This window comes from Oreochromis aureus, linkage group 2, assembly GCF_013358895.1.
Source record: "Oreochromis aureus strain Israel breed Guangdong linkage group 2, ZZ_aureus, whole genome shotgun sequence".
NCBI classification, from domain to species: domain Eukaryota; kingdom Metazoa; phylum Chordata; class Actinopteri; order Cichliformes; family Cichlidae; genus Oreochromis; species Oreochromis aureus.
The window spans coordinates 5,264,440-5,291,408 of NC_052943.1; the positions used below are offsets into that span (position 1 = coordinate 5,264,440).

The 26,969-nt window shown below is 40.2% G+C and overlaps 3 protein-coding genes and 1 long non-coding RNA gene across 13 annotated transcripts in view; 2 read left to right on the top strand and 2 right to left on the bottom strand.

The window, feature by feature from the left end:
• LOC116315173 (rho guanine nucleotide exchange factor 9) overlaps positions 1–908 on the top strand; it is a 57,581-nt gene extending 56,673 nt beyond the window's left edge. For all 4 annotated transcript variants that reach the window (XM_039615959.1, XM_039615962.1, XM_039615960.1 and 1 more), the window contains one exon: positions 36–908. In XM_039615959.1, the coding sequence (XP_039471893.1) occupies positions 36–156 (121 nt within the window). In that variant the 3' untranslated portion in view covers positions 157–908. The remainder of the gene's footprint in view (positions 1–35) is intronic.
• Positions 491–12,173, bottom strand: zc4h2 (zinc finger, C4H2 domain containing). 2 transcript variants are annotated; one of them, XR_005614019.1, is made up of 6 exons: positions 11,904–12,173; positions 11,081–11,252; positions 10,709–10,881; positions 4,014–4,176; positions 1,002–1,210; positions 491–713 (listed from the first exon to the last, which is right to left on the bottom strand). XR_005614019.1 is itself a non-coding variant. In XM_031733375.2 (5 exons), the coding sequence occupies exons 1-5, from the start codon at positions 11,954–11,956 to the stop codon at positions 1,097–1,099; spliced, it is 675 nt and encodes a 224-aa protein (XP_031589235.1). In that variant the 5' UTR covers positions 11,957–12,172; the 3' UTR covers positions 491–1,096. The 2 variants fall into 2 exon arrangements, 1 of the variants encoding a protein (XP_031589235.1); XM_031733375.2 differs by having other exon boundaries at positions 491–1,210; positions 11,904–12,172.
• LOC116315143 (moesin-like) lies at positions 1,097–26,966 on the top strand. 6 transcript variants are annotated; one of them, XM_039615991.1, is made up of 16 exons: positions 1,175–1,229; positions 13,844–13,948; positions 15,120–15,167; positions 15,370–15,453; positions 15,533–15,628; positions 15,735–15,857; positions 16,392–16,543; positions 16,647–16,730; positions 16,833–16,979; positions 17,424–17,520; positions 18,050–18,213; positions 18,380–18,510; positions 18,701–18,861; positions 19,119–19,211; positions 19,971–20,204; positions 24,314–26,966. In XM_039615991.1, the coding sequence occupies exons 2-16, from the start codon at positions 13,940–13,942 to the stop codon at positions 24,476–24,478; spliced, it is 1,788 nt and encodes a 595-aa protein (XP_039471925.1). In that variant the 5' UTR covers positions 1,175–1,229; positions 13,844–13,939; the 3' UTR covers positions 24,479–26,966. The 6 variants fall into 6 exon arrangements, with proteins under 6 accessions (XP_031589188.1, XP_039471925.1, XP_039471921.1 ...); XM_039615987.1 differs by lacking the exon at positions 1,175–1,229 and having other exon boundaries at positions 12,336–13,948; XM_039615997.1 differs by lacking the exon at positions 1,175–1,229 and having other exon boundaries at positions 12,336–13,948; positions 20,046–20,204.
• On the bottom strand, positions 16,615–22,295 carry LOC120441367. Its single transcript, XR_005614020.1, has 3 exons — positions 21,610–22,295; positions 16,855–16,961; positions 16,615–16,744 (listed from the first exon to the last, which is right to left on the bottom strand). It is a non-coding gene; the product is annotated as an uncharacterized LOC120441367 (long non-coding RNA).
• Positions 26,967–26,969: the final 3 nt, after the last annotated feature.

Here is a 26,969-nt window from a genome sequence, read left to right on the forward strand (position 1 = left end):
CTGTTATCTGATTCTGGTTTTTTTTCCCCTTATAGGATTGGACACTTTAGGGGGAGTTGGCACAGAATCTCTCAAAGCCCTCCAATGCCCCTCTCTGGATCTGGGAGGAACTACTTGGCAAAGATAAGCAGGTCACAGCAACCTGGGTTTCCTTAGCAACCGCTAAGGAACGTGGAGTTGCCCTGGCAACAGATGAAATGAGGGGTTACCCTGACAAAAACGCTACAGGAACTCATTTAGGAGACCTCGCTGTCCTTTTTCAGACAGATAGCTGCAGACATGACAGCCGCGGTAATTATGGAGCGAGGGACAGTGGCGTAAGTGCAGTCGAACATATTCTTGCCTCTTTATTTTCAAACACAGGCTAAACCCACCCACTTGCACTGCTCGGCAGCAGCTGTGTTTACATTCACACCCCTAAATAACACAAATGTCCAGCCTTTGTTTTGAGTGTAATAGTGGTGGGGGGGAAAAATGCACGCTAACAGGGTTAGTACAAAACAGCAGTTTATTTTCTTATCATTGTATTAAACACACAACACTATTCAAAGCAAATGAGTCTGGCCTTTTTTTCCCCTCCAGTTTTGGTGGTCACTGAAACACTGTAAACATTAAAACAACACTGTGTTGTATTTCACTTTTAAACCTATTCGATTTTATCTTGGCACAAAAAAAAACAAAACACAACAGACAGCCGTGGCAGCAGGCATGCACTGCAAAAGAAACGAGAAAATACAGTAAAATATCTAAGGCAATAACCAATAGCAACATGGGCAACATTATTCAGACAAGTTCAAATTTTCTGCATTATTACAATTACAATTGTCAGGTGCTAATAAACTACCGTGGAAGTCGTACATTACATATAAACACATCCAAAGCACTGGAAAAACTACAAAATAACATTACTAGATGCTCAACCAAATCTTGACAGGTTAGGAGCAAGTTACTAAGACAGTTTGTTAAACTGGGGGGACTGTGTGGAAACTGGAAGCACAGACCTGTCAGACCAGTCATGTGGACTGTACACGGCTGATCCAAGGTCAGTGTCTTGGACCGGTTGTCTTTATACTCCTCTGAAGCTAAAGGTGGGAGTCTACTCATCTGGCTTCCTCTTGGGCTTCTTTGGGTTGCGGGAGCGGCTTTTAGCCTTACATAATGGACAGATGGGAGCGTTACGATGAATCTGCTGGTGGCAGGACAGGCAAGCCTGGAGAAAGGTGGAGGAGGTTAGTGCGAGAACTTAATTTGAGGACTTTTTTGTGTTTTACAGATAAGAAGCACCACAGGTTTCATGCAGCCATGTAATCCATCGGCTAGTGCAGGGGTCGGCAACCCGCGGCTCCGGAGCCGCATGCGGCTCTTTAGTCCTTATAGTGCGGCTCCGCGTGGTTTGGGAAAATAAATTAGAAGTATTTAGCTGAAGTGTATTTTATTTATGTTAGTTCTTTTAAACTTGTAGTTGTAAATTGGAAGATTATTGTGATATTGAAATATAAATATAAAATTATATTCTATTATTTTTCCTCGCTCAATACAAGCGTCACACTCGCGGAAGCCGGTATTCCCTTGAAACACCATGCATTTATCGAGACTTTCAACCCGGGTAGGCCAATTATGGATCTTCGGATCCACATTATGTCAGCAGCTCCACCGTGAACTATGTTAAAGACAAACACTGCTCACGCCTCACAGACGACAGATGACAGCTTACAGTCCTGCGTAAACTGACTTCGCACAGCACCGATTAGCAGACGCTGTGAGCAGAGGTTCAGGAGCAGAAGTGCCATTGTAAACATACCACGGCAGACCCGGCGATGTTTGCATGAGCACGCTTTTCACACGCGGTTGCTGTACGCCACAGCCCGACACACACCACCAACACAACAGCACAGATAGCGCAGACTTTAAGGCGGCGAGGTGTGATTGCGGTGTCGCTCAGGTGCGTCCGCCTTCCCTGCAGCGGCGCTGCAGACCACGCCCCGCCGCGCGCATTAACCAGGTAAAATACATATTTAGGCAGAATTTTGCAAATATCTATTTTCAATTTTTCAGCAGCATAGAGCTTTTTTACCAATTATTTTTTAAAAGTCAGGTCAAGGCTCCAAAAGCCCAAAGGCGATATAAGGGAGGCGGCTGACAACAGTTTTTGTTTGCTACATGGATCATTTTAGTTCAGCTGGGTGTCTTTGCTTTTGTTATATTTCTTTAAGAGTTCAAAATGTGTTGATTACATAAATAAAATGTAATTTTCTCTGTAGCACTTCATGGATTTCATAAGCAGCACACCTTAGTTGTTCACACAAAGGTAAAAAACAATATATACAGTGTTATCTTCATTTTAGATGTCAAAAAGTATTTGCGGCTCCCAGTGTTTTCTTTTGCGTGGAAACCGGGTCCAAGTGGCTCTTTGGGTGTAAAAGGTTGCAGACCCCTGGGCTAGTGTCTGTTGACTGTAGCACCGCTAAAGAAAGACACGAGTGAAACTCATCAACTTGTACAGGAATAGCCACAAGCGATGAAAAGTGGGCAGGTCACAAATTGAACTTATCTCAAATGCAACTGTACTGATTACTAGTGAGTACAAAGGCTGCAGCCGATTAAAATATGACAGGGCGCTAAACAGATTAGAGGGTTATCTATGTGACCAGAGCTTTAAATGTCAAAAGTCCAGAGTCCGATATAAACAATGAGGAAGAGGAGCAATGCACAGAACTCAGCTTGGTGAACTGATTTATGTGCATGTAAACAGATACATCCTTTTAAAATGCTAAAACATCATCATATGACAGTCGGTGGTTTCTGAATTTAACCTGGCAATTTTTTCAATACCTGTTTACACTCACAAAACTGTTTAAGCAGCGTCTGACAAAGCTTAGCCTTCACTTATACACTGATCAGACATAACTGACCGCTGACAGGTGAAGTGAATCGCACTGATTATCTCTTCATCATGACACCTGTTAGTGGGTGGGATATATTACGGAACAAGAGAACATTTTGTCCTGAAAGCTGATTTTAGAAGAAGGAAAAATGGGCAAGTGTAAGGATTTGAGAGAGTTTGACAAAAGGCCAAACTGATGGCTAAACGACTGGGTCAAAGTTTAAAAAACTGCAGCTCTTGTGGGATGTTCCCAGTCTGCAGTGGTCAGTAACTATCAAAAGTCTAAGGAAGGAACAGTGGTGAACCACTGACAGGGTCATAGACGAACAAGGATCACTGATGCACGTGAGGAGTGAAGGCTGGCTTGTGTAGTCTGATCCAAGAAACGAGGTCCCGTAGCTCAAACTGGTGAAAAAGTTAACGCTGGTTCTGACAGAAAGGTGTCAGAATACACAGAGCATCACAGTTTGTTGTTTACGGGGCTGCAGACCAATCAGGCTGCCCATGCTGACCCATGTCCACCACCAAAAGACCCAAGATTGGCATCAGAACTGGACCACGGAGTAATGGAAGACGGTGGCCTGGTCTGATGAATCAGGTGTTTGTGCGTTACTTACCCAAGGAATACCTGACACTAGGATGCCCTATGGGAGGAAGGCAAGCCAGCAGAAGCAGCGCAATGCTTTGGATATTGTTCTGCCGGGTTGGGCCCTGCCTTTTATTCAGATGCTACTTTGACCCATACCACCTACCACTGTTGCAGACCATTAACGCGTTCTGCCACAAAGCAGAAATAGTTCAGGATGGTTTGAGAAGCACAACAACGAGTTTGAGGTGTTGACTTGGCCTCCAAAGTCGAGCATCTGTGGAACATGCTGGACAAACAAGTCTGATACATGGAGATCCCACCTCTCAACTTACAGGATTGAAAGTATCTGTTGCTAACTTGGGCCAGATACCACAGCACACCTTCAGAGTCTAGTTGGAGCTGTTTTGGCAGTAAAAGGGGGACCAACCCAATATTAGACAGGTGGTGAGAATGTTATGCCTGATCGGTGTATAAATAGCTGAAGTTTATGTCAGTTAAATTCACAGTGCTTTGGCATCATTATGTGTGTGTAGATAATACCTTCATAGGTGGAGGTTGCTGTCTGAAGGTGGCCGTCTGACGGGCGTCTTGCTTCCTGGACACCTGAAGCTGCTGTGCTGCAGCTGCGGCGGCAGCAAGGGATTCTGGGATGGCAGGCTCATGTGTCTCCTTCTGCCACTCTGCCTTCTGCTTCTCAAAGTAGCTGTTCAAAAGGAAAAGCGAAACCTGGCTAGCAGTGAGTCTTATTTAATGCTTATGAATCATATTCCAGTTGAGATTACCCCATCTACACCGTGCACCACGAGACGAGGGGCGGCAAAAACTGAACAAAAGGAAGACTTAGATTGAACATTATAGTGGAGCTCACACGTTCTCTTTTTATGCACAACTCTGAGCAAAAGCACAGTCGCTGTGAGACTGTGTGCATGCATACAAACGTGTGTGTGTGTGTGTGTGTGTGTGAGTGTGTAGGCAGGGGAGGGCTGGGAAAGAAATGTGGCCTTGGACTTTATGCTTGACTGGCTCATTTTCAAAAAAAAAGAAAAAAAGAAGTGATATCCTATTTCATTACGCTCTGATTTTTCTCAAAATAAGTCTGCGATAGAGCAGAACTTTGAGCATTCACAAACCAAACTCGATGATCCACCAATGCTTCGAACAATAAAGATCATTTGCAAGCGCTACATTAACACACACATCCAGAGTCATGCGCTAAAAGTTTATGTGCCATTTTTGTTTTCATGCAAGTTAATACCTCAGTGTGAGGTTTTCTTGCTATTATGGAGGTGTAGCGTGCTCATTTCTGTGCTGAGACATCACTCTCAAGCAGTCTCTTTAAAAAAATACCCAGCAGCACCCCACAGGCCTGTGAGGTGTGATTTAATTTTCTCAGAAACCGCTCCAACACAACTTGTGATACAACTACAGTGGCTACTATTACTACTAAGTACCGTTACTCAACGAAACTCGAGCAAATGGTGCTTCAAACGTCTCCTCCGACATCTCATAAATCTTTCTCTCACTGTGGTGACTTGTGTGTATGAAAAGCACTTAAGAACAACAGCGGTATAAGCCAGAACTTGCATTTACCAAGTACTAAAGTTGGTATTCAAGTATCTCATACAGTCAGGATGAACATGAAGGAGCACGCCACAAAGAAAAAAGGAAGATTTCCACCTGGCCAAAAATGAATTAATCAGCTAAGCTTCCACATAGCACGTGGCCAAATTAAGAATCCAACCTCCCAACAATGTCAGCCTGAATTTCCCCAACAGCAAATATATTGACGCCCTTTTCTTTTTTTTCCAATGTGCTTTCAAGTTAGAAAGTTTTTCCTTGCATAGGGAGGTATGTCACATACTGCGAGAGAAACACCAGATCATCATCGGTCTGGTAGAATCATTAGTGAAAATACACAAGTGTGATATCTCCACTGAAGACTGCTTTTCTACAGCCGTGCTAGCACAGACCTGAAAAAAACAACATGAGCCTTTGCAGTATTAATTCAATCACTTTAAAATATTTGCACCTATACAGCAAAATGTAGAGGATACAATAAACGAAGCCAAAGCTGTGGAATACTTCACTTCCTAGCCCAAAAGTGGGATCCACTGCACTATTAGGACCATTAACTATGATTTCCTCCACATCGTAAAATGTACAATCACCTACTGTTGATGGATGTCAGCCTGCAGTTTGTGCTGCTGGGAGTCTACTTATCAGCCCCCCACCCCGCCAAGATGTACCTCTGGTGTTGTGGATAACAGGAAGTTTTTGAAGCAAGAAATTTCTGTCAGCATCTGAATCTCGAATCTAGACAAGTGGAATTATTTTATACTAGACCTAAATTTCTGAACAGGCTAACAAATCCGTTGATCACAAGAATACCCATCTGATGTTTAAACGCCTAAGTGCTCAAAGGGTCCTGCAAAGACAAGAAAATTTGCCAGAGACTTTAAGTGTGTGGAAAAAAAAGTAAATACGGGTCTTTAGAGTTTTAATGCCAGTATCTAATAACCCCCTATTTTAGGTGCCAGCTTCTAATAGCACATATTTTCCCAGTTACTCTTTATATAGTCATGCTGATTGTGTTGAGGTGATTTAACTTGCCAGTCTTTACAAATAATTGCAGTTGTTCCTCTGTTGCCGTCCAAATACAGTCTAGGGGTGTCACCAGAAGCGATACTTACAACAACTTTCAAAAACGGAAAGTCTGAAAATGCCCTGGAACTTGTTTTTTTGTTTTTTCCTTCCACAATTCCATATGTGCTGTAGGTAGCACACGCCTAAGTGTTTTAATCCAGCGGTCCCCAACCTTTTTTGCGCCACGGACCGGTTTATGCCCGACAATATTTTTACGGACCGGCAATAAGGTGTCGCGGATGAATACAACAAAATAAAACTAGTGCGGTACCGAAAAAAGAAGATTTATTCATAACACACGTGAAAAGACCCAGGAAAACCGAGTTAACGATAAAAACGATAACAAAATAACGCTGAAAACCGATAAAAACCCTGAAAACCATACATTTCACACCTGAGCCTCAACTCTCGCGGCCCGGTACCAAACGACTCACGGACCGGTACCGGTCCGAGGCCCGGGGGTTGGGGACCGCTGTTTTAATCTATCCGTACAAGCTAAAGAAGAAGGAGGAAGAAACGCCCAGACATAGGAATACACGTGGAAGATGTGTTGCAATGGCTCCACCCTGACTTACTGATAAGAGATTTTGCGGAATTGATAATCGATTTCCCAAAACGCAATATGTAAAAAATGTTACTGTAATTCGAGAACCAAGAGAGGAATACTTCCAATTTAGCGAAGCACCTAAAAGCCTGTAACTAAGCATTGCTCTAGCTTATATTACCGTTTTGTTTGAGACAGCTGGCATAAGTGCTGTGGTACCCACTATTTTCACAGGCTATGATGTTAGCAATGGCTTATGTTAAATGTGTGGCACTTGTAGGTTGCTTTGCTTTCACTCTTCTTTGCAGTTCATCCCAAACCGGCTCGATGGGGTTTAAGGCGAGAGACTGTGCTGGCCACTCCATGTTTTCAAGCTTACCATCTTATTCTTGTTTCCTGAGGTGGTCCTGGCATAGCTTGCACTTATGTTTTGGATTATTTTCCTACTGTACAATGAACTCCTCACCAACTAGGCGCATTCCAGAGGCTACTGCATGCTGTGGTAGCCATTTTCAGGGTGTGTCTCTCACTCTCTCACACTGTACAAGTCACCAGCAAAACAGCCATAGAACATTATGCTTCCTCCATGTTTGAAAGCTGATGTCACACACTGTGGAACCATCCTTTTGCTTAAACAACAGTGTACAAAAATTCTCAGTGATGAACTGAATATTTAAAATTTTTATTCATCAGTCCATAACACCTTCCTTCAGTCTTCAGTAGTCTATTGGTGATGTTTCAAGGCTCAGACAAGCCTCTTTTTGTTATTCTGATGTCTTAGCCATGGCTTTCATGACGCAAATCAACCTGTAAAACCTGCAACATGAAGTCTTCTCTTCACAGATGAAACTGAGATGTGCCTACAACTACTATTAGTCTGTGTTTGAAGCTGTGGTCCTGTAAGCCGCCTAGAAAACAAGCTGTTGACTCTCAAAAACCTGTCTTCTGATTCTGTTGTGGCTTCCTGTCATCGTTTCCTCCAGTTTCTGAGTGCCTGAGTGGTGAAGGAAACCGTACTCGCTGACACCTCGACTTTCTTCGCAATTTCTCACAATTTTTATAGCAACACACTACTTTCTGCAGTACAATACTGTTCAAATATTGCTCACGCAGGTACGACAACACTACTTTTATGGAGACATATGGGGTTGTAAGTAATCAAAAAAAATTGGGACACCTGTAGAAATCAGTAGCACTAACTTGAAGGCTCAATCAACTTCCATTGCTGCAGAACAGCTATAAATTGTTAACCCATTTCTTGTTACCTGAAAAACACCTTTTTGGATAACTGAAATGTACATTGTTTTCAGTTTCGGATAACCTCACTTTAAAGAAAAAAAAAAAAAAAAAAACTTCTGGCAGTTCATCACTTACCTCTGTACCATTTTTAAAAAACTGTGGTGTTCTAAGACTTTTGACCAACAGTGTATATAAACTAAACTTAGTATAAAACCAAATACTCCAAATATTAAAAACACTAAGATCCAACACACCAGAAATGGCCACGAGACAACACAATGAAGCAGTATTCCAGGAAATCATCTGCCTCGCCACTGGAGCATGCCAAATTTCTGCTCTTAAAAGAATTTTCTCCTTCTTTTTCACACCCGTGTTTTAGCACTGTCAAATCTTTCTTTAAGGACCACTCCACCATATTGATGATAGGGAAAGGCAGCTGCCATTCTCTGTAGATATTTATCCAATCCAATGGTCTATCATCTCAGCAGTTTTCTTTAACGACTTAACTACTGCGTGATGGTACTAAATAAGCCAAGTCACAGAAGTCACAAGAAAGCCATTACTCTGCCAATTATACCCACATAAATCACTGACTGTACTAAGTTCACCATGTTTGGAGCAAACTAAATTTTCATTTTCGTGATCAGGCAGATTCTCTCATGAACATTACATTACAATTGTTGAAATACTATCCTGTTTGCTCAAATGATAACGTCTTGGACTTTAATAACTATGTAATCACTTGAATAGACTTTGAGCCCGATGCTTAGATAACGCTGTTTGCAATCCAAAGCCAGAAGTAAATCTTCCTTTCTGTAACTACTGCAATCTCTGTTTTAATTACAGCAAAAGCAGAGCAATAAAGCAACAAGACCAAGAAACGTTTTTAAAGGCTAACTATTTTATGTCTCATCCTGGTGTCAATGTCTTCTTAAGTACTGACAGGAAAATTTTTCTAATCTTAGAAATTTAAGGACGTGTTTTTTGATCTCTTTATTGACACTCCCCACCGTTATCAAAATACAGTGAGATGCACTGGACTGATCCCTCTGTGTGAATTAATTCATCCCAATACACGAGTCCTCTAGCCCCGTCAGCAACACCTCAACAGAATCCCGCTCATTTAAAATTATGCAGAAACCAAACTGCTGTCTATCCTTTGGTTGTGTGTGAATATTTCAAACCGCTTCTGTGCCACATTTGCCAAAAAAAACCCCCAAAAAAAACCTAACAACATGCCTTTGCACAAACCACTTTCCATTAGTCCTTTATAATGCAATAATAAATTTCAAGTATGAGTTCTGCTGTTGCTTCATCCCTCTGACACAGTGTCTCTGAAACAGATGCTGTCACCGGGGTCATTAATTACAAGTTGGGGCCTGTTGAGAAAAAAACCTGCTACATGGTTGTGTTTCATAATTAATGTTGAACACCTGTGTATCATTATTACCTGAAGCAATGGACTTTATTAGATTTGAACTGGAGTGTTTTTGTTTCTTTTTTACCAAATGGAAAATTATTTTTTTTTAAAGTGCATCCATTTGAAATTCAATGATTACATTACATTTCAACAGAGCCTGAAATCACTTCCTTGAAATTTCTTTAAGTAATACTTCTCCAGGCTTCTTGAAGGACATTCCAAAGCTCTTCTTTGGTTGTTGGCTGCCTTTCTGTGCCTTGTTTTTTGGATCAACACAGGGCTTACAAGGCATCAATCAAAAGGGCCAAATGCACTTCCCACTCGTCAGTTTACTCAAGTCTTTTTAAGGACACAAATATGCTAAGTTATTGGCTAATATCTAGGAATCAGCTTGTCGGTACAAAAATGCTATTTTATGCCTGTCAAACTGTGGTAACAATGGTATTTTTGTAGATTCAACTAAAAGAATCGGTTTCTAGTAATCATTTAAAATTAATTATTTGCTAATTTATCTATTATGTGTAGATACAGCACTGGTTTGTCTGGTTGGGTTAGGTTTCTTTTTTATGCTTCAATGATTCAGTGTTCAGTGGCATAAATAAAAAAAAAAAACAAGAGTCCTTTGAAAATGGGCAGGTAAGGTTGGGCTGTATGACCACAAATCAAAAGTCACAAGTCACATCCATGACAGCTTTGATTGATTCTAGTCCTTGTACATATTGATGACAATATGTACAAGGACTAGAATGCAGCCAGTATCCAAAGAATAAGTTTGAAAAACGTTCTGAAAACCTGGAGAACTATTGCTCAATACCACTTTACAAAAAGTACAAGAAAGTCTGGGTCTTTGAAAGGAAACTAAAGAAACGAGGTCACTCAAGTCTTCCGCACAGTACTGTTCCAGCAGGAAATCATATTTAATGTTGTTTACGTGATGCAGCTTCCCTCAAAGTGGACATAAGTTAGTGTCATTATATGACAATGCATTTGTGTTTGCTTTTATGTTTAAAATCTTTTGCACCGTGTGCATAGGAGTGACTGAGACACTCCTATGCTGCACAATTAAAACAATATGAAGTCATAACATTCTTACAAAATTTGTATTCAGTTTTTCAACTGCTGTATTTTTTCTACCTATGACACACTGTAGATCACATTGTCTTTTAACAGCAATGCATTCTTTGTTATCGTTTCCATCCTGTAGCATCTAGACAGCAATATCTCAAGAGGGCAATAAACAAACTCAACAGCTACTACTGAACAAGTAGTAGTATGTGCTATTAATTCTTGGTGTTGACAAGAAAATTTGATGAGATTTATTGCATAAATAATATGACGTTAGATGCACTGTGTGTGTGTGCGTCTGTGTGTGTGTGTGTGTTTACTGACTCCAAGGAGAGCTTCTCCTCTTCTTCATTCAAGTTAGGGAGTCTGTGTAGACCTAAAGTCATCCTCAGGGCATCAACGTGCTCCTTCAGTGGTTTGTACTCATCATGCAGGCGCCGAGTTGTTTCAAGCAGTTTATTGAGGTCATTCTCCGATTGCTTGATGGTGCTCTCCATCTAAAAGCACAAAGGCTGATTTTTGAGAAATGCACATATAATATGCTCAGCTCAAACTATCTATAGTTACATCTAAACACTGGAATTTTTCATCCTGCTACATAACATCAGCAGACACTGCAGTGACTAGAAGTTGTTGTGAAATCACACAAAAGTTCAACAGTGATTTAGTGGCACTTACTAGAGAACAGCCACTCACCACATTGATATCTGCATGGATGAGGCGCAGCTCCTCCACATGGGCCATTTTTTCTTGAAGCAGGAGATCCATTTCTTGTTTGTACTCTTTCAAATGTTTCTCCTCAGACTCCAGAGCCTCAAACTCAATCTTCAGACGAGACTTGATCTTCTGCATTTGGATAGTCTTATTCCTGCAGGCAGTGGGACAAGGAAAAAGACATGAGCTGCCAGGTTGTCTCAGTCACTCCTATGCACACGGTGCAAAAGATTTTAAACATAAAAGCAAACACAAACACATTTCCATCTGCTTTGCGGTATTGAATTTGTGCATATTTCTAAGCTCTAATTGCAGTAATGTTATGACCTATTTAAGTGAGCCTGCACTGTAATTAATTCATACATAATTACTGTATCAAAGCGTTATAGCAAGGGAAACATTACTTTGCACTACACTACATTACATTACACTGACAGCCTGCTAAGCTAAGGAGCTAGCTGGCAGACAGTAACAATTAGCAACGCACATCTGGCACCTTGTTGTCACACATCTGGAATGTGGATGCACACGGTTCAAATATGCGGTTTAATAACAACTTGCTTATATGTGTCATATTCAGCCCGCCTGCCACTTCGGTCAAAAACAAGTTAACACAGAGCTACACTCGCTCAAACCTGTTTAAAGGGAGGACAGAGCAGGTCGGCTAATATTAGCTAGCTCAGTAACAAAAGCGAAGCCACAAGGGCTTTTACCTTGGTCGGCTAATGTTAGCTAACATAGCGTATACTTAGTACGTGCCAAACATTCAGGCAACCTTTAACTGTATCCGACATCTGAGTTTTACCGTATCTCCAGGATGTTCTCCAGTTTGCACATTATTTCTTGTTCGTCTGCCATCGTTCACCAGTCACTAGTCGTTCAGCTGGCCAGCTCAGTTACCCGCGAGGCCAGGGTGGTCTCCTTGTTGATAAAAACACAATAGCCAACGCGAGCGCGCACACGAGCACGCGTCCGTACTGTAAAACCGTGGCTATGTAAGGACAAGTGGAACCGCGAGCCCCCTGCTCCAAGCAACCCCAAGCAACCTGCGAGACACTCACGTACAAACTGTCCACTTCCTCTGTCTAAAGTAACTATATAAAAGCTATTTAAAGAAACTCACGGTCAGCAAACAAAGCACAAGAACCAGAAACTCGATATATATATATGTACATATATATATATATGTGTGTGTGTGTGTGTGTGTGTGTGTGTGTGTGTGTGTGTGACTGTGTTAACTGCTTTGTGCAACAGATCACGTTTCCTGAAGTTGTAACCTTTCACAGAGGTTCATGTTCAGATGGATTTGATGTACTCATCAGAGGCTTATTCAGCTAAATCATCATGCAGTCATTGTTCACCACCTGTTATAAATATGGCTGTGCCTCAAGTTTCCAGCTTACAAAGTAGCACTGGCAGTGGGAAACATGGCATCAGATCTAAGCCAAAATGTCAAAGTCTAAAGTGCTATTTCCAAGCATTAATTTGCAGCACTGAATCCATAGCATGCACAGTTTTTGCAAGTAAGACCAGCTTAATAGTTTAAATTAAGAGAGTAATTTCTGAAAACTTGTTCATGAAATAAAGAATTTCTCTATTGTACTTCCCAAGCACTCCCGCGGGGTTGATGCTTGTTAGGCTCCATGAAAGTGTGATGGGGTTGAGGTCAGGTGACTGTGGAAGAAAAGCGCACAAAAGACAGCACTCTCTGGTCTTCTTTCAAGTAGTTCTTGCACAGCTCGGAAGTGTGTTTGGGCTTATTACGGCGCTGCAGTATGAATCCTTCTCTACAAAGGTGCAAGCCAGAAGGTGGAGCATGTCCCTAAATAACTGAGTGCTACTCTTTGGTCAGACTGTCACTGATTTAGTGCAGGTGTCAAACTCCTTGCTCATGGTTTCCCTTTGAAATTTTCTGCTGGAAACTGGCAGGACAGCCAAATTTACCTTAGCCAAGGAGGTTGTGTGATTAGTTTGAGCTGCCTGTTCTAATTTGAGAGCAGGTTTAATCAAAAAGTTATGGAAATAAGGGGGGGAAATGGGAGACATTATCATGATGTTTTGAAGAAATACCACAAACTAATCCAGATTGAGATAATCTGAACACTGCTTCAACAAAAGGGATGCAAATCAGTGACTTCTGATTACGTGCACAAGGGGGTTAGAGTGGTCAGTGCTAAAGAATTACTTAAAATAGTGCAGAAACATTACTTTTTCACTTCACAAGTTTAGATGTTTCTAACTCTTCAAACTTTCTGTACTTGGTTGTGTGTTTGTAAAGCTGAGAAAAATGCACTTTTGACAATCTTAGAGTCTATGAAATGCATAAACAAGGAATATTCTTTTGGGGGGGCTTGTTGCAGTTTACTTCCAGATGAAGTAAAAAACAAACACTCTTCCCTTTTAAACTGTATGCCATAACAACATATGCTTTGAACATTTCTGAGAGGATTAATAGATTAGAGGAATGCACTGCCGGATTCACTGATACTGAGAAATAATGGCCTGTGGAGTTAATGGTGATTTGTATCCGTCTACAGACAGGTTTGGCAGACGCACATCATGCCTCATTGAGATACTGCGAGTGATACAAGGTCAAAACCTCAATGATTCATGAAGAAAAGCGTAGACAGTGGGTGAAGGCTGCCACTTTAAAATCTGCAGGCCAGGGCTGCCACTGGATTAACTAAATGAACAGTACTTGGGAATAATACAATGGCCCATTCTCATTCAGTATAATCCTTGCAGGTATTGCAAGCAGTTTCATATGACTCGGCAGCAAAAAGGCAACTACAAGCACCTCTCTGAAGAAGTGTTTTGACTATAGGTTAAAACAGAATACAAATGTCAACTGTAAGTAATTTGACTTTTATTATCTTTCTATATTTTTATTATACTGCGCTACATAAGTGGTTTAAGTATGGCAATTGGACCTCGTCTGTAAAAGCTACAAGATTCTTAGAGGTATTTTTAGTGCAGCTCTTATCAAGCTGTGATATTAAAAAGGTGTTTCTGATTATTTGCATTTGTTCCTGCATGTATCGAAGCTTATTTTTTCATTTTTTTCTCTATACAAACAAAACAGTAGCAAAGTTGAGCTTTCTGTTCTTTCTTTCATGTGTAGCCTATTCACTGAAACAGTGTGTTCAGCGAGACTATCAGCTGTGCGACATTGTTATCGTTTCTGTCATAATTAAATCAGGTTCTAATGGAAGCATGCTTAATAAAGCTTTAAAAAGCCTTACGGGGAATAGAGCAAACAATTTTCCCCTCGCGTTGGTGTTTTTTTGTTTTTTGGCTATTTTACAAGTCAGTCTATACCAGGGATGTCAAACTTACATTTTAGTTTGTAGGCCACATACACCCCACTTTGACTGGCCTGAAAGAGTGAAACCCTCTTTTCTGTCGGTCTAAAGAAGTTTAACTACACATTTAATCTCTGAGTTATCTTTGTTTGCTACGTGATGAAGAAACGCTGCTGTAGTAAGCGAAAGAAATTTGTCAGCACGGCTCATTGCGCTTAAATAATGAGAAATAAATGTGCAAAATTACAGAAAAACATCTAGCAGCTCATTGGCCAGACTGTGCTGTAATTATAAAGCATAAAATTTTTGTTAAGTCACAGAAAATGTTCTTTTTACTGTCGACACATTTGGAAAAAACTGACATTTCAATGGTAGATAGTAAAAACACTGTTTTTAACTACTTTAGTGTAACATGAGGGATGTCTTTATCAGGAGGAAAAATATAAAACATCTGAAAATACAGTTAAGATTTAAAATGTATGCACTCCTTCACATTTTCCAAAGTCAACTAGTGGAATAGATTAGAATCTTTATTGGCCCCCAAACCACATGTTTGACACCCCTGGTCTATACCAACAACTGCAAAAAATATGTGCTGTATATATGGTGTCGCTGCTTTGACCCGTCATTATACATACTACTAATGCATCATGGAAAAAAACCCAACATGTTGCAAGTTAAGTCTAAAATACACTGTGGGCTTCATTTTTTGATTGTAGTCCCCACCAACATCTTGCGATTGGATGCTCCTGGTTGAACAGAAGAATGTAAGGAACACTCCTTTTTTTGCTGTAAAAGAACCAAGAAATTTAGCATTTTTTTAACGAACAATGTTAGTACAGATTTTGTAGTGCTCTTTTTTTCACCCAGTTGCTCTCCATGCTCCTTGATGCTTCTCCAGTGACGCAGATGAATGCACAGCAGGGAGCATTTCCCCTGTATCTCAGTGAGAGTGTTTTTCTCTGGCAGATAAATGTCCGAGTTACAACCATGGATGCAGAGCTGGAGTTTGCCATCCTGCCCAGCACAACTGGCAAACAGCTTTTTGACCAGGTACACTGTGCAAGTACAGTCAAAGACATCATCTGACTTGCAAAAGCACGACTTTGATTGTGTTCCTTCATGTATTTAGATAGTGAAGACGATTGGGCTGAGGGAGACGTGGTTCTTTGGGCTTCAGTATAAGGACAGCAAAGGCTTCTCAACCTGGCTCAAGCTGAACAAGAGGGTGAGGTGAAAGTTTTGGAGATGTAAATGTTTTCCACTGTGTCCTGTGAGGCTAATTATTAGCTACTTATTCATCCATCTGCTTGTAAAATAAATAAATAAATCAGGTGACTGCTCAAGATGTGAAGCGGGACAATCCTTTGTTGATCAAGTTCAGGGCCAAGTTTTACCCCGAGGACGTCGCCGAAGAGCTGATCCAAGAGGCAACTCAGCGGCTCTTTTTTCTGCAGGTTGGATATGAGTACATTTACAAAAACCCCAGCTTTTGAATGGAAGGTTTTGTAAATTTGCACCAAAAATTGCAATGATGAGCATACCTAGTCATTTTAATTTATATGGAACCATTTGTTTTTTCCATTAAGACGACTCACACCTATCAGTTTATTGCAAATGGCATATTTACTGAAACATAAGAAATATTTGCATTTAGATAAAAAAAACAAAACAAGGAATAATAGAAATTTCAATTCAATTCAATTCAATTCAATTTTATTTATATAGCGCCAAATCACAACAAAAGTCGCCTCAAGGCGCTTTATATTGTACAGTAGATAGCACAATAATAAATAAATAAATAAATTTCAGTAAAAAGAAACAGCAGGTTTTGCATTGTTTCCATAAGAGAGTACTGGAAAGTGTGCATTCGGGTGCACTAGTTAAAGACAAGAATACACAGGATTTCTCTCACTGTGGAACAGATTAATACTGCCATCCTTGTCGTACTATGAAATGGGTTATTTGTGAGTTTTTGTTCTCTATTTTAGGTAAAGGAGAGCATCCTAAATGATGATATATACTGTCCACCTGAGACTGCGGTGCTTTTGGCCTCATACGCTGTTCAGGTCAAGCTCGGAGACTACAGGGATGATTATCACGTACCGGGATATCTCGCAAAAGAGAAGCTGCTGCCACAGAGGTAGTACATCCTGTGAATATTAGCATTAGCCAGAGTTCACCTTAATTTCGAGTTTCGGCGACCTTAACTTTAACTGGCGTACCTACTCTACTGATTGAACCAGGGTTTTGGAGCAGCACAAGCTGAACAAGAGTCAGTGGGAGGAAAGAATCCAGGTGTGGCATAAAGAGCATAAAGGGATACTCAGGTACTACAGTTTTTCTGCAAAAAAACAAAACAAAACAAAAAGTTTGAATACACTTTTTTGCACACAGGTGTTTTGTTCATAATGATACTTTCTTCCACACAGAGAAGATGCAATGTTAGAGTACCTGAAGATAGCACAGGATCTGGAGATGTATGGGGTCAACTATTTCAACATCAAGAACAAGAAAGGCTCGGAGCTGTGGTTAGGGGTGGATGCACTGGGGCTAAACATCTATGACAAAAAGGACAAGTGAGTCATAATTCATGAATGCCTCTGAGACATTTACATACGTCACAGTCTGTTAATCTTTCTGTTCACTGGTCCAACACAACCACTGGCATTCATGGTGGCCAGATGACTTTGCTTTTCTTTATTCTAGAGACACCATTTTTTTTTTTTAATTTGAATGAAATGAGCTACTTTTTCTCCATTTTTCTATCCATATAATCAAGTGCCTGAAAAAGGCTCTACCGTGTATTTTGGTTCTTGTTTGATTATCAAATTCTATCATGCTAATATGTTAAAGTGATTGTGAAGATATTTGCATGCTGATGTTAGTGCTAAAGTCACAGAGCTCCTATCAGCAGGCAATCAGTTTCCGTCTGTTTTGTATTTTCAACATGCTAACATCTGTTATATTTCCTGTACACCACAGTATGATGAAAAACCATACACCATTTTTTTTTTTTGCAGGCTGACTCCAAAGATTGGTTTTCCCTGGAGTGAGATCAGAAATATTTCCTTCAACGACAAGAAATTTGTCATCAAGCCCATCGACAGGAAAGCTCCGGTATGCGAAACGGTATCGTTAACGGTGGCGACATCACCTTCCATGAAGCTAAACTAAAATCTGGCAACAGCCTGTCTGTGCAGTTCATAGATGCTCGTGGACGGCATTAAATAGTCTTTCCTTGTGTACCAGTGAGGGTACATAATATGTTAGTATTCAAACATAGGCTTTTTTCATGATAATTTGCTGTGACTGTAAACAGGAGGTGTGAGCGAATCCCATATTTTTATTACTGCCAAAATAAAAAATTTGCAAACGCATAAATTACAGCAAGTAGTGTAATGAGCTTCTGCTTGATCTCATTTACAAACATGAGTTTAGACCCTCAGTCCAATTTGCCTTCTGACTGCATGCAGAGACTTGGAAAGTGCCCAAGAGTTTAGAAAAAGTAATGCTTTCCTCAAAAACAAAACTATCCTTTTTGAATATTTAAACCCATCCTTGATGGTAAAATGGATTTGATGTGCTAGGGGCCTATCACAAACCAATCCTTGGACATTCAACGATTGCTGCGTTCTGTTTGGTATAGGACTTTGTCTTCTATGTACCTCGCCTTCGCATCAACAAACGCATCCTGGCATTGTGCATGGGGAATCATGACCTGTACATGCGCAGACGTAAGCCCGACACCATTGAGGTACAGCAGATGAAGGCCCAAGCTCGTGAGGAGAAGAACAAGCGACAAATGGAGAGGTAAGGAAGTGGTGGTGGTGGTGATGATGGTGGTGCTGGGCGGGGAGTGAATAATGAAAGTTTATTTTTACAGTTTACAGTGTGTTCTCTCTGCTTTAAGAAAGGACTGTCAGGAGATGATGTTTTTTTTCTTTGGATGTGTATTTATGCACAATTCTCCTGTCAGGGCTCTGCTCGAGAGTGAGAAAAAAAAGCGAGAAAATGCTGAGAAGGAAACAGAGAAGATTGCTCGGGAGACCATGGAGCTGATGGAGAGATTGAGACAGATTGAGGAACAGACAAAGCGAGCTCAAGATGGTCTGACAACTTTCTGAATGCAAATATTTCTTAACTTTGGTTTTATTTTTCTGTTAAAAAAACAAAACACTGAAGCACGGCTGTGCAAATTTAAACATTTTATATTTCGTGATTGTAAAGCTTAAGCGGGCATGTAAACTGTGCTGGGACGGATGTGTGTTGGATGTGTCTGCGCCCACGTTTGTTTCAGAGCTGGAGGAGCAAACTCGCAGGGCGCTTGAGTTAGAGAAGGAAAGAAAAATTGCTCTGGAGGAGGCTGAGCGCCTGGACAAAGACCGCAGAGCTGCAGTAGAGGCTAAAGCAGCCCTGCTGCACCACTCTGAGACCCAGATCAAAAATCAGGAAAACCTGGTACAACTGCACACAGCACTTTCATTCACTTTCAGTCAAATTCACAGAATCATATATTGACGAACCTATATACTGATTCAGTCTGTGAAGCTACTAATAGATTGTTTTTTAAAATCTGATTTTTAATTTCAATTTCAGTTAAATGCAAAGTGCATGAAAGCATATGTTCTCTCCTACACATTGGACTAGAAGAGCACAATGACCTAATACCCGGAGGGCTTCTAACTCTCTGTCCATTCCTAACCATTGTTGTATAGGCCACTGAGCTGGCAGACCTTACTTCTAAGATCTCTCAGCTGGAAGATGCCAAGAAGAAAAAGGACGATGAGGCGAAAAGATGGCAGAAAAGGGTGAGAGTAAATCAAAGAATCATGAGAGAAATCAAGGAGGGCTTCAAGCTTAGACACATATCTGTCAACAGACCTGAGTACAAAAGACAAGTGCAATGTTACCCACGTCACTGCGTTGTCATTTATCTATCTATAAATGCTATACTGCAAATACTATAATTGCATGAAACATGAAAACATGAAACAGATAATCCAAACGATATACTGTACATCATCATAGTTCTTTATTTAGTCTGGAAAGGTCTGGCTTCTTTAATCACCTAAGAGCTTATATTAAAAATCTTTTATACTAGCTGTGGGTCCACATAGTCTACTAGCACATAGCACCCATGCCTTAATACTAAAAGCTATGTTGCTATGTTTATAACATAAATGATTTACAGTATAAATCATTTATAGTTTATACCATTTATAAATCATTTATACTAGATGTGTAGGTATTAATTTAGTTACGGATTTAATGTTGCAAAAACAACAACATAGATGTCAAATAGTTAAAGTGTTTTGTGTTTGATGAAGGAATCTGAAGCATTAACAATTATCAATCATTGCCCCTATATATCATTAATAAAAAATAATCATAAATGTCAAGCAAAATAATAAATAGATGTCATGGTCAGCTATTTCAGTGACTGTACATCCATAAGGCATTTTTTAAGAATGGGACTCCCATGTTAGTGATAATTACATCAATTATTCAGTTACTTTTAATATAACATCCAACCCCAGCACTTCAGTACGAGTCATGTCTGTTAACAGGCAGTGATGGTAGAAGCTGATTTGGAGCGAACAAAAGAAGAGCTGAAGACTAAACTCATGGGTGTCCACATCCAGGATTCGGTCCACTCTAACATCCTCGACCACGATGAGACGGATGAGAGCAGCGCAGAGGCGAGCGCTGAGCTGACTTCACCGGGGATGGTCCGAGATCGCAGCGAGGAGGAAAGAGTCACAGAGGCCCAGAAGAACCAGAGACTACAGAAAAACCTAAAGGTAAGGTCAGCTGAACACAGTCAAATGTCTGTCTGGTAACACATCAGCTTGTCTGGTCAGAGGTCCTATTCAGCTACAGGTTAGCAGTCATGGATTGTTTAAGAGAGCAGACAAATTATTCACAAAATACCCTTGATTTTGTTGTTGTTGTTGTTGTTTTTAATTGAAAAGCTTTAGGTTCTCTGAATAATATTCTGTAAATTAGAAACCACTCAAGCTGAATGCTGAGACTAATGTGACAATGAGTAAATGGCCAGTTCCTGCAAAATGAGTCTGGATTAAAATGAGCCCATTCTACCAATGTGGGAACAATTCACATAAACACACACGTGCAATCAATTCTAATACCTTTTACATTAATTAGTAAATGCAAATGTTACAGTTTTTCTTGTTGACACAACAGGATTTGAAGTCCTTCAAAGCTCTTTGTCTTCTGCGCAACAGAAAGCATTTCTCATTCTTTGTTACTGTTTGCAAATTTTAGCACATTTAAGTAAAAGACTCAGCATAATTGTTAACAGGGCGAAAAACTGTTGGTTGTATAAACCTTTGTGATCGAAATAGATTATGTACTTTTTCTCAGTTTAATGTCTTTACTCTCGAATATGCCGGTATTATGTAATGGTGTACGTAGTGTTAGACATCACATTCAGAGCAGTCCCACTGAACAGTCAAAATCTGCCCTAAAGTAAACATATTTACAGAGCATATGCACAACAGAGAGCATCGTCGCAATGTGGGACCATGCAGGGACTGCTCAGATGAAGATTTTAGGAGGGAAACAGATTGCCCAAAGAAAAGGAAAAGGAGTAAAAGGGTGTGGCAGTGAAGAAAGGGGAAGACAACAGCGTATGTGAAGACGCAGAGACATGCAGGTGGCCATCCTCCTGTTAGACTGCATGTGAGCAGTTATTACAGTTTAGTATTTTTTAATTAGTTTCTATAATTTCATTTTGACATTCTGTTTTAGTTCAGTTTTGTTTCAGTTAGTTTCCATAGTTTCAGGTTAGTTTTTACCGGTTGAAAATGTTTAGTTTTAGTCTGCATGCTCAATCATCCAGGTAAGTAAATCCCAAAAGGTTGATTCTGAATAGAATAGAATAGAATAGAATGTCTTTATTGTCATTGTCACAGGTACAATGAAATTGGTCTCTGATTGGTGCATCATCCACAAAATTTAAATTAAATAAAAACAATAAAAATAAACATAAAAATACTTAAAGTGCTAATAAGAATAATATATCTTCACTAACAGCTTGAACAAACAATTCCCATACATTCACACACACATACCTCGCTCAGTGCATAGACCATTTAAGCAGCATAATAACCATTGTTTTGTAGCAGCATTAAGACATGTTATTGCAGTTGGGTAAACACTGTGTTTGAGTCTGTCTGTCCTTACATTGATTGCTCTGTACCGTCTGCCAGAGGGCAACAGTTCAAACAGGGAGTGGCCATGGTGAGTAGTGAGTAGTATCTCTTGTAATGTTCTGGGCTTTCTTAAGACAGCGGGTGCTGTGTAGGTCTTCCAGCGTGGGGAGAGGACAGCCAATGATCCTTTGGGTGGTGTTAATGACCCTCTGGAGTCCTTTCCTCTGAGCCACTGTGCAGCTAGTGTACCAGATGCATATGCAGTAGGTTAGTATGCTTTCGATGGAGGCTTTGTAGAAGGACACCAGCAGTCTCTGTGTGAGATGTTATTCCTTCTGAGAATTCTCAGGAAGTGCAGTCTGTGCTGGTCCTTTTTCAGCAGCTCATAGGTGTTCACACTCCTGGAAAGGTTCTCCTCTATATTAACTCCCAAGAAGCGAAAGTCTGCCACCCTCTCTCCACACAGTTAATGATTAGTGGTGTTCATCTGCACGTAGCGTTTTCAGTGGGAGAAAGGTTTCCTCACTCATGCAAGTGACTTCTTCAGTCTCAGCTGACTGCAGGTTTCCCCAACCTTATAACCAGTACATTTGCACAATGAGTGAAACCAGCCTACTGAATGTTCCTTGATTATTAACATGCAAATTGTCATGACCATTGATCAACAACCACAGATCAAAGCCCAAAATGCTAAATTTAAGGATAATTTCTCTCTATTTTTTTTATTTTATTTTAGTTAATTTGACAAGTTTTACAAAATAACTTCAGTTAATTTTTAATTTTCATTTTAACTAGTCTCAAATATTTTTCACATAGTTTGTACTTAGTCAACTATAACCTTGCAATAGACAGCTTTAGACATGAGGTCACTGGGACTCTGTGACCGAAACAAGCGGCTGTAGTGTTGCACGGAGTGTGCCGATTATTATTTATTTGCTTTTTAGTCTTAATAGTTTAAATGTTTTTGTTCTGTCCACTTTTTTGCACATTTTATTTTGTGTATTTTGTTTTTTTCTTTACTGCATCGCAATATGTTGAGCGGCCATTGCATTGTGTGCCTCCAAAATAAACACTTTGTTCCTCTCATTATATGCAAAGTGCTCCTTTGCAAAAAAGAATGTAAAATCATATGCATCTCAAACCATCAGTATTTCCTTTGATACACAGCGCTCAATGTCAGTGTAGGACAAGACTGGAAGGATAGGAGTCCACTGTCATTATCGTAGAATATCAGCAATTGTTTTACCACTTTGGTGTCATGTTAAAGTTACTTGCCATGTTGCTCTATTGACACAAAACTTTGGATTCTGAAGCATGAAAATAAGCTTTTATGCAACTTATGCCTTTTGTAGTTTAACTAATGCATGTATCGTTTATAATGTGTGAAAGCGACTGAGAAAAACTGCCAACTTGTAAGTGCCACCTGGTAAATATTCAATTCAATCCAGTTTTATTTATATTGACCCAAATCACAACAACAGTTGCCTCAAGGCATTTTATATTGTGAGCTCAAGATCCTACAATAATACAGAAAACAGAGAAAACACCAACAATCATACAACTCCTGGCGACAGTGGGAAGGAAAAACTCCCGTTTAAGAGGAAGAAACGTCCGGCAGAACCAGGCTCCGGGAGGGGCGACCATCTGCCGCTACAAGTTGTTGGTTAGGGGTAGGGGACAACACAAAGACAAGATGTGGAAGAGAGCCAGAGATGAATAATAACTAATGATTAAATGCAGAGTGGTGTGAAAGCACACAGAGAGTTAAAAAAGGTGAGTGAAGAACAAACACTCACTTCATGGGAACTCCCCAGAGCCTAGACCTATGGCAGCATAACTAAGGGAGGATTCATGGCCGCCCGATCCAGCTCCAACTATAAACTTTGTCAAAAAACTCATTCTAATCTGTCATTAAATTTTTATTGGTGTTACATACTTTGTAGTAAGTGGCTGAGTTACATTTTTAGATATTATTTATTTGATATCTAACAGTGGGGCCACACCTCAAACCGTCCCTTTCCAGTCGTGACTGCGTACCTGTCCTCCACAGCAATTTGTTCTCGTTTCCATGCTCCATCTTCCCTCCCAAATTCTCTCTTAGTCATGCTCTCCGATAGATATCACTCCAATCCTCAGTGAGCCTCATCCTCTGGCGTAGATTGTTGTTCTTCACCTATCCATCATGTTCATTTTAAATAACCATTGTAATCTCGTTTGGGGTTGTGAACTCTTACCTACTCCGACAACCAGCTGACTGCTCTTTCCTTCAGTCTGAAAAACACATCTTTAGTTCCTGCTGTCCTGTTGTGCTGTCACAAACGTTTAAACTAGTTTGTTAAATCTTCTGTACATTTTGTTGACACATTCGTATGGAGGTTTTGACTCTGCTGTAAAGACGGGCCACATAATTACTGCCACAAATTGTGTTTCACCAGAGCTAAGTGCACTTTACATAATTAAACATTGGTGGGTCGGTACATTATCATTCTTTTGTTTTTATTCAAGTTGCAAATCCCGTCTGTGCCCCTATCTCACAGACGTGACGAGAATTGATGCTGCGTAGACAACGCGACACAAAAATAGACTTTATAACTGGGCACAAAGGAGTGTTTTTTAGATGGGATTGAGGGGGATTGAGGGGGAGTGTAGGGGAGCGGGGTAAGGCTTGTGAATAGTCTTCTACTCTCAGGTACGAGGATTTTATTCACTTTGTGTTTGTGTTCTTTTTTTCCCAGTTCCTGAGCACCGAACTGGCTCGAGCTGTAGACGAGAGCAAAAAGACCCCCAATGACCTGATCCACGCTGAGAATGTGAGGGCGGGCCGTGACAAATACAAGACCCTGCGTCAGATTCGTCAGGGCAACACTAAACAACGCATCGATGAGTTTGAGTCCATGTGAGCAGGAGTGCTGTCGGCCCGCTCAGCCTGGAGGAGAGATTAAGTTCGGATGAGCTGGACACACACAGAGATTTTAGAAGTCTAGGGGAACATTATCACGTTAATCGTAAATTAAGCTTAGGAAGGACAGTTTGAACCCGAAAACAAATTATATTATAGACAATGTTGACGATTTCTTTAGTAAGCAAGTCAGTGAGAATGTAGCAGCTGTTCTTCTAGATGCATTTTTAATTTCACACACACCCACATTCCCACTTCTCATTTGTGAACAGGTTTGCTGTTGCCCTTATCAGTCTGATTACATCCTACTGCACTTCCAATATATCCGATTGAAAACCTTATTAATGTTGATTAATTGAAGCAGTGACATTTAAGGCAAATTTTTTTATTCCAGCAAAATGTGAAATCATCTTTTCTTTATCTCGGAAATAGAAGTAAAAAATAAAACAGAGAGACACAACTGATGTGGGTTGGGTGCATTATTTTCCATATGAGCAATATTGGGTGTCTAATGAGTAAATCTGCTGCCGGTTATCAGTTTTAAATGCATGTTTGTGTAATATAATGTAATATAGACGAAGTTAACTTGCCACTGTGGTGCAGGGATGTGGCTGGGGGGCCTTAAATTCAACTGGCCCTGTCAATGAAAACATGGGTGGAAATGAACCTTTTTGGTATAAATGCACCTTTGTAAGCATATTCTTTAAAACTTTATTTTGAGAAATGAGAACAAATTGCTGTAAAAATAAAAATCTTACAACATGATTTTACAGTATTTCAAACATACAGTAATATTCTGTAAACAGCAATGCATTCTGGGAGCTTGGATAAAGCTTATACTGTAAAATTCCATATTTATAGATGCATTGTGGGATTTAAAATAGTCCTAGGAATTTTCAGCAGTGTATGGAGGGATTTCTAGTGGTGGTAAGTGACTTATTTAATTCATTTGTTATTTTAATATTTCCCTCTTTGTGTTTAGCAGCTTTAAATTGGGCATTTTTGAAAGTAATGTTATATCACCGCTCGTTGTCTGCTAACAAGGTTAAGGTTAGCTTGATTGTTGCTGATGCAATCATTAGTGAATGCAGAGGAGCTTTTGGCACTGATACATAAGGTCAGCTTTCAGTATGAATCATAATTTTGCAAATCAGGAATGTAGTTTATGGTTAAATTAATAAAAGTTGATGTGTTCAGCAAGTAATACCAAACCTTTTCATTATATTTATTTTAACAGCATCTCTAGGTTTTTACATAATTGTCCTGTAAAACAAATTCAGCATCATCCTGTAAAAAACTGTTTACAAAAACTACAGGGCAGCCAACCCTGCTGCCAATAGTTTTACTCAAAATTTTACAGGGTTTTTCTTACAGTGTTCATTATGTCTTTTACTCTTAAAGAGGAACCTAAAAAAAAGATGGGTGCACAGATTTTTCTTTATTTCGCCAACTCAGTACGATAAACCATATTTCTGATTAAAACCAGACAGAATTTCCTTGTCTTGTCCTGCAAAGCACAACATTTTTGATAGGATTTTCTCATTTCCCATGTGCCCACCCTGAATGTGAGTGTGCGCCACTCACTCCCTCTTGTGTCACCCCATTAAAAAAAGGGGGGCTGCCACTACTTCTTCTGTTCCTGCAATCCAAAAAGGAAGCTTTCCACAAACGCCCCAACCCAATCCAGACCTTTTTTATGTACTGGGTAAAATTAATAAATATATATTTTTTCCTTTTTAGCTATTTAGACAATTTGTAGTCCCCAGCCCCTGTCGTGCTGCTGAGTCATCACAAGCTCTCCAAAAATAAATAGTTGAAAGCACAGCGTGACTACCTATCAGAGCCTCCACTGACCACCCAGTTCTTTTTAATTATTATTTTAATGTGTTTAAAACACATCAATAATTGTGCAGTCTGGTTTGTTGGTAACCTGATTGTCTGTGCGAATCAGACCGAAAAACACAAGCAAGCTCTAAGTAAACAAACTACTACACGGAGTGCTTGCAGAGAAACCTGACGCATGAAACGTACAAATACATGTAATGATTAATCGCGGCTATGCTCTTCAGACGCCATTAGATTTGCACGTAAAATAGTGAGAGGCACGCAGCTAGGTTTTAAAATTGATAAAAGTTAACCTACACTGGGTTCATTAATCACTGTCTGTGCCAAAACCAATTCTCAATATGCTGGTGCTTTTCTTTCTTTCTTTTTGGTTTCCCGATAATTCGTGAGGCGAATTTTAATCCTGCGTTGAAAAAAATAAATAAAAGAAAGTTACTATAAAAGTGTCGAGAAGCCCTCGTCATTCGTAAATCAGACCGGCGGGACGTCCCTTCCCTTTCGTAACTTACGTCGACGACTGGTGTGCATTTCCCATCCGCCGAGACGCACGAGTGTAGTGTCACTGGGTAGGCGTTTTCTAGCCTGGAAAGTGTTGTTTTGTTTGTTCGCCGCGCACCCAGTGCACTCTTAACTCTGAGGACCGGAGC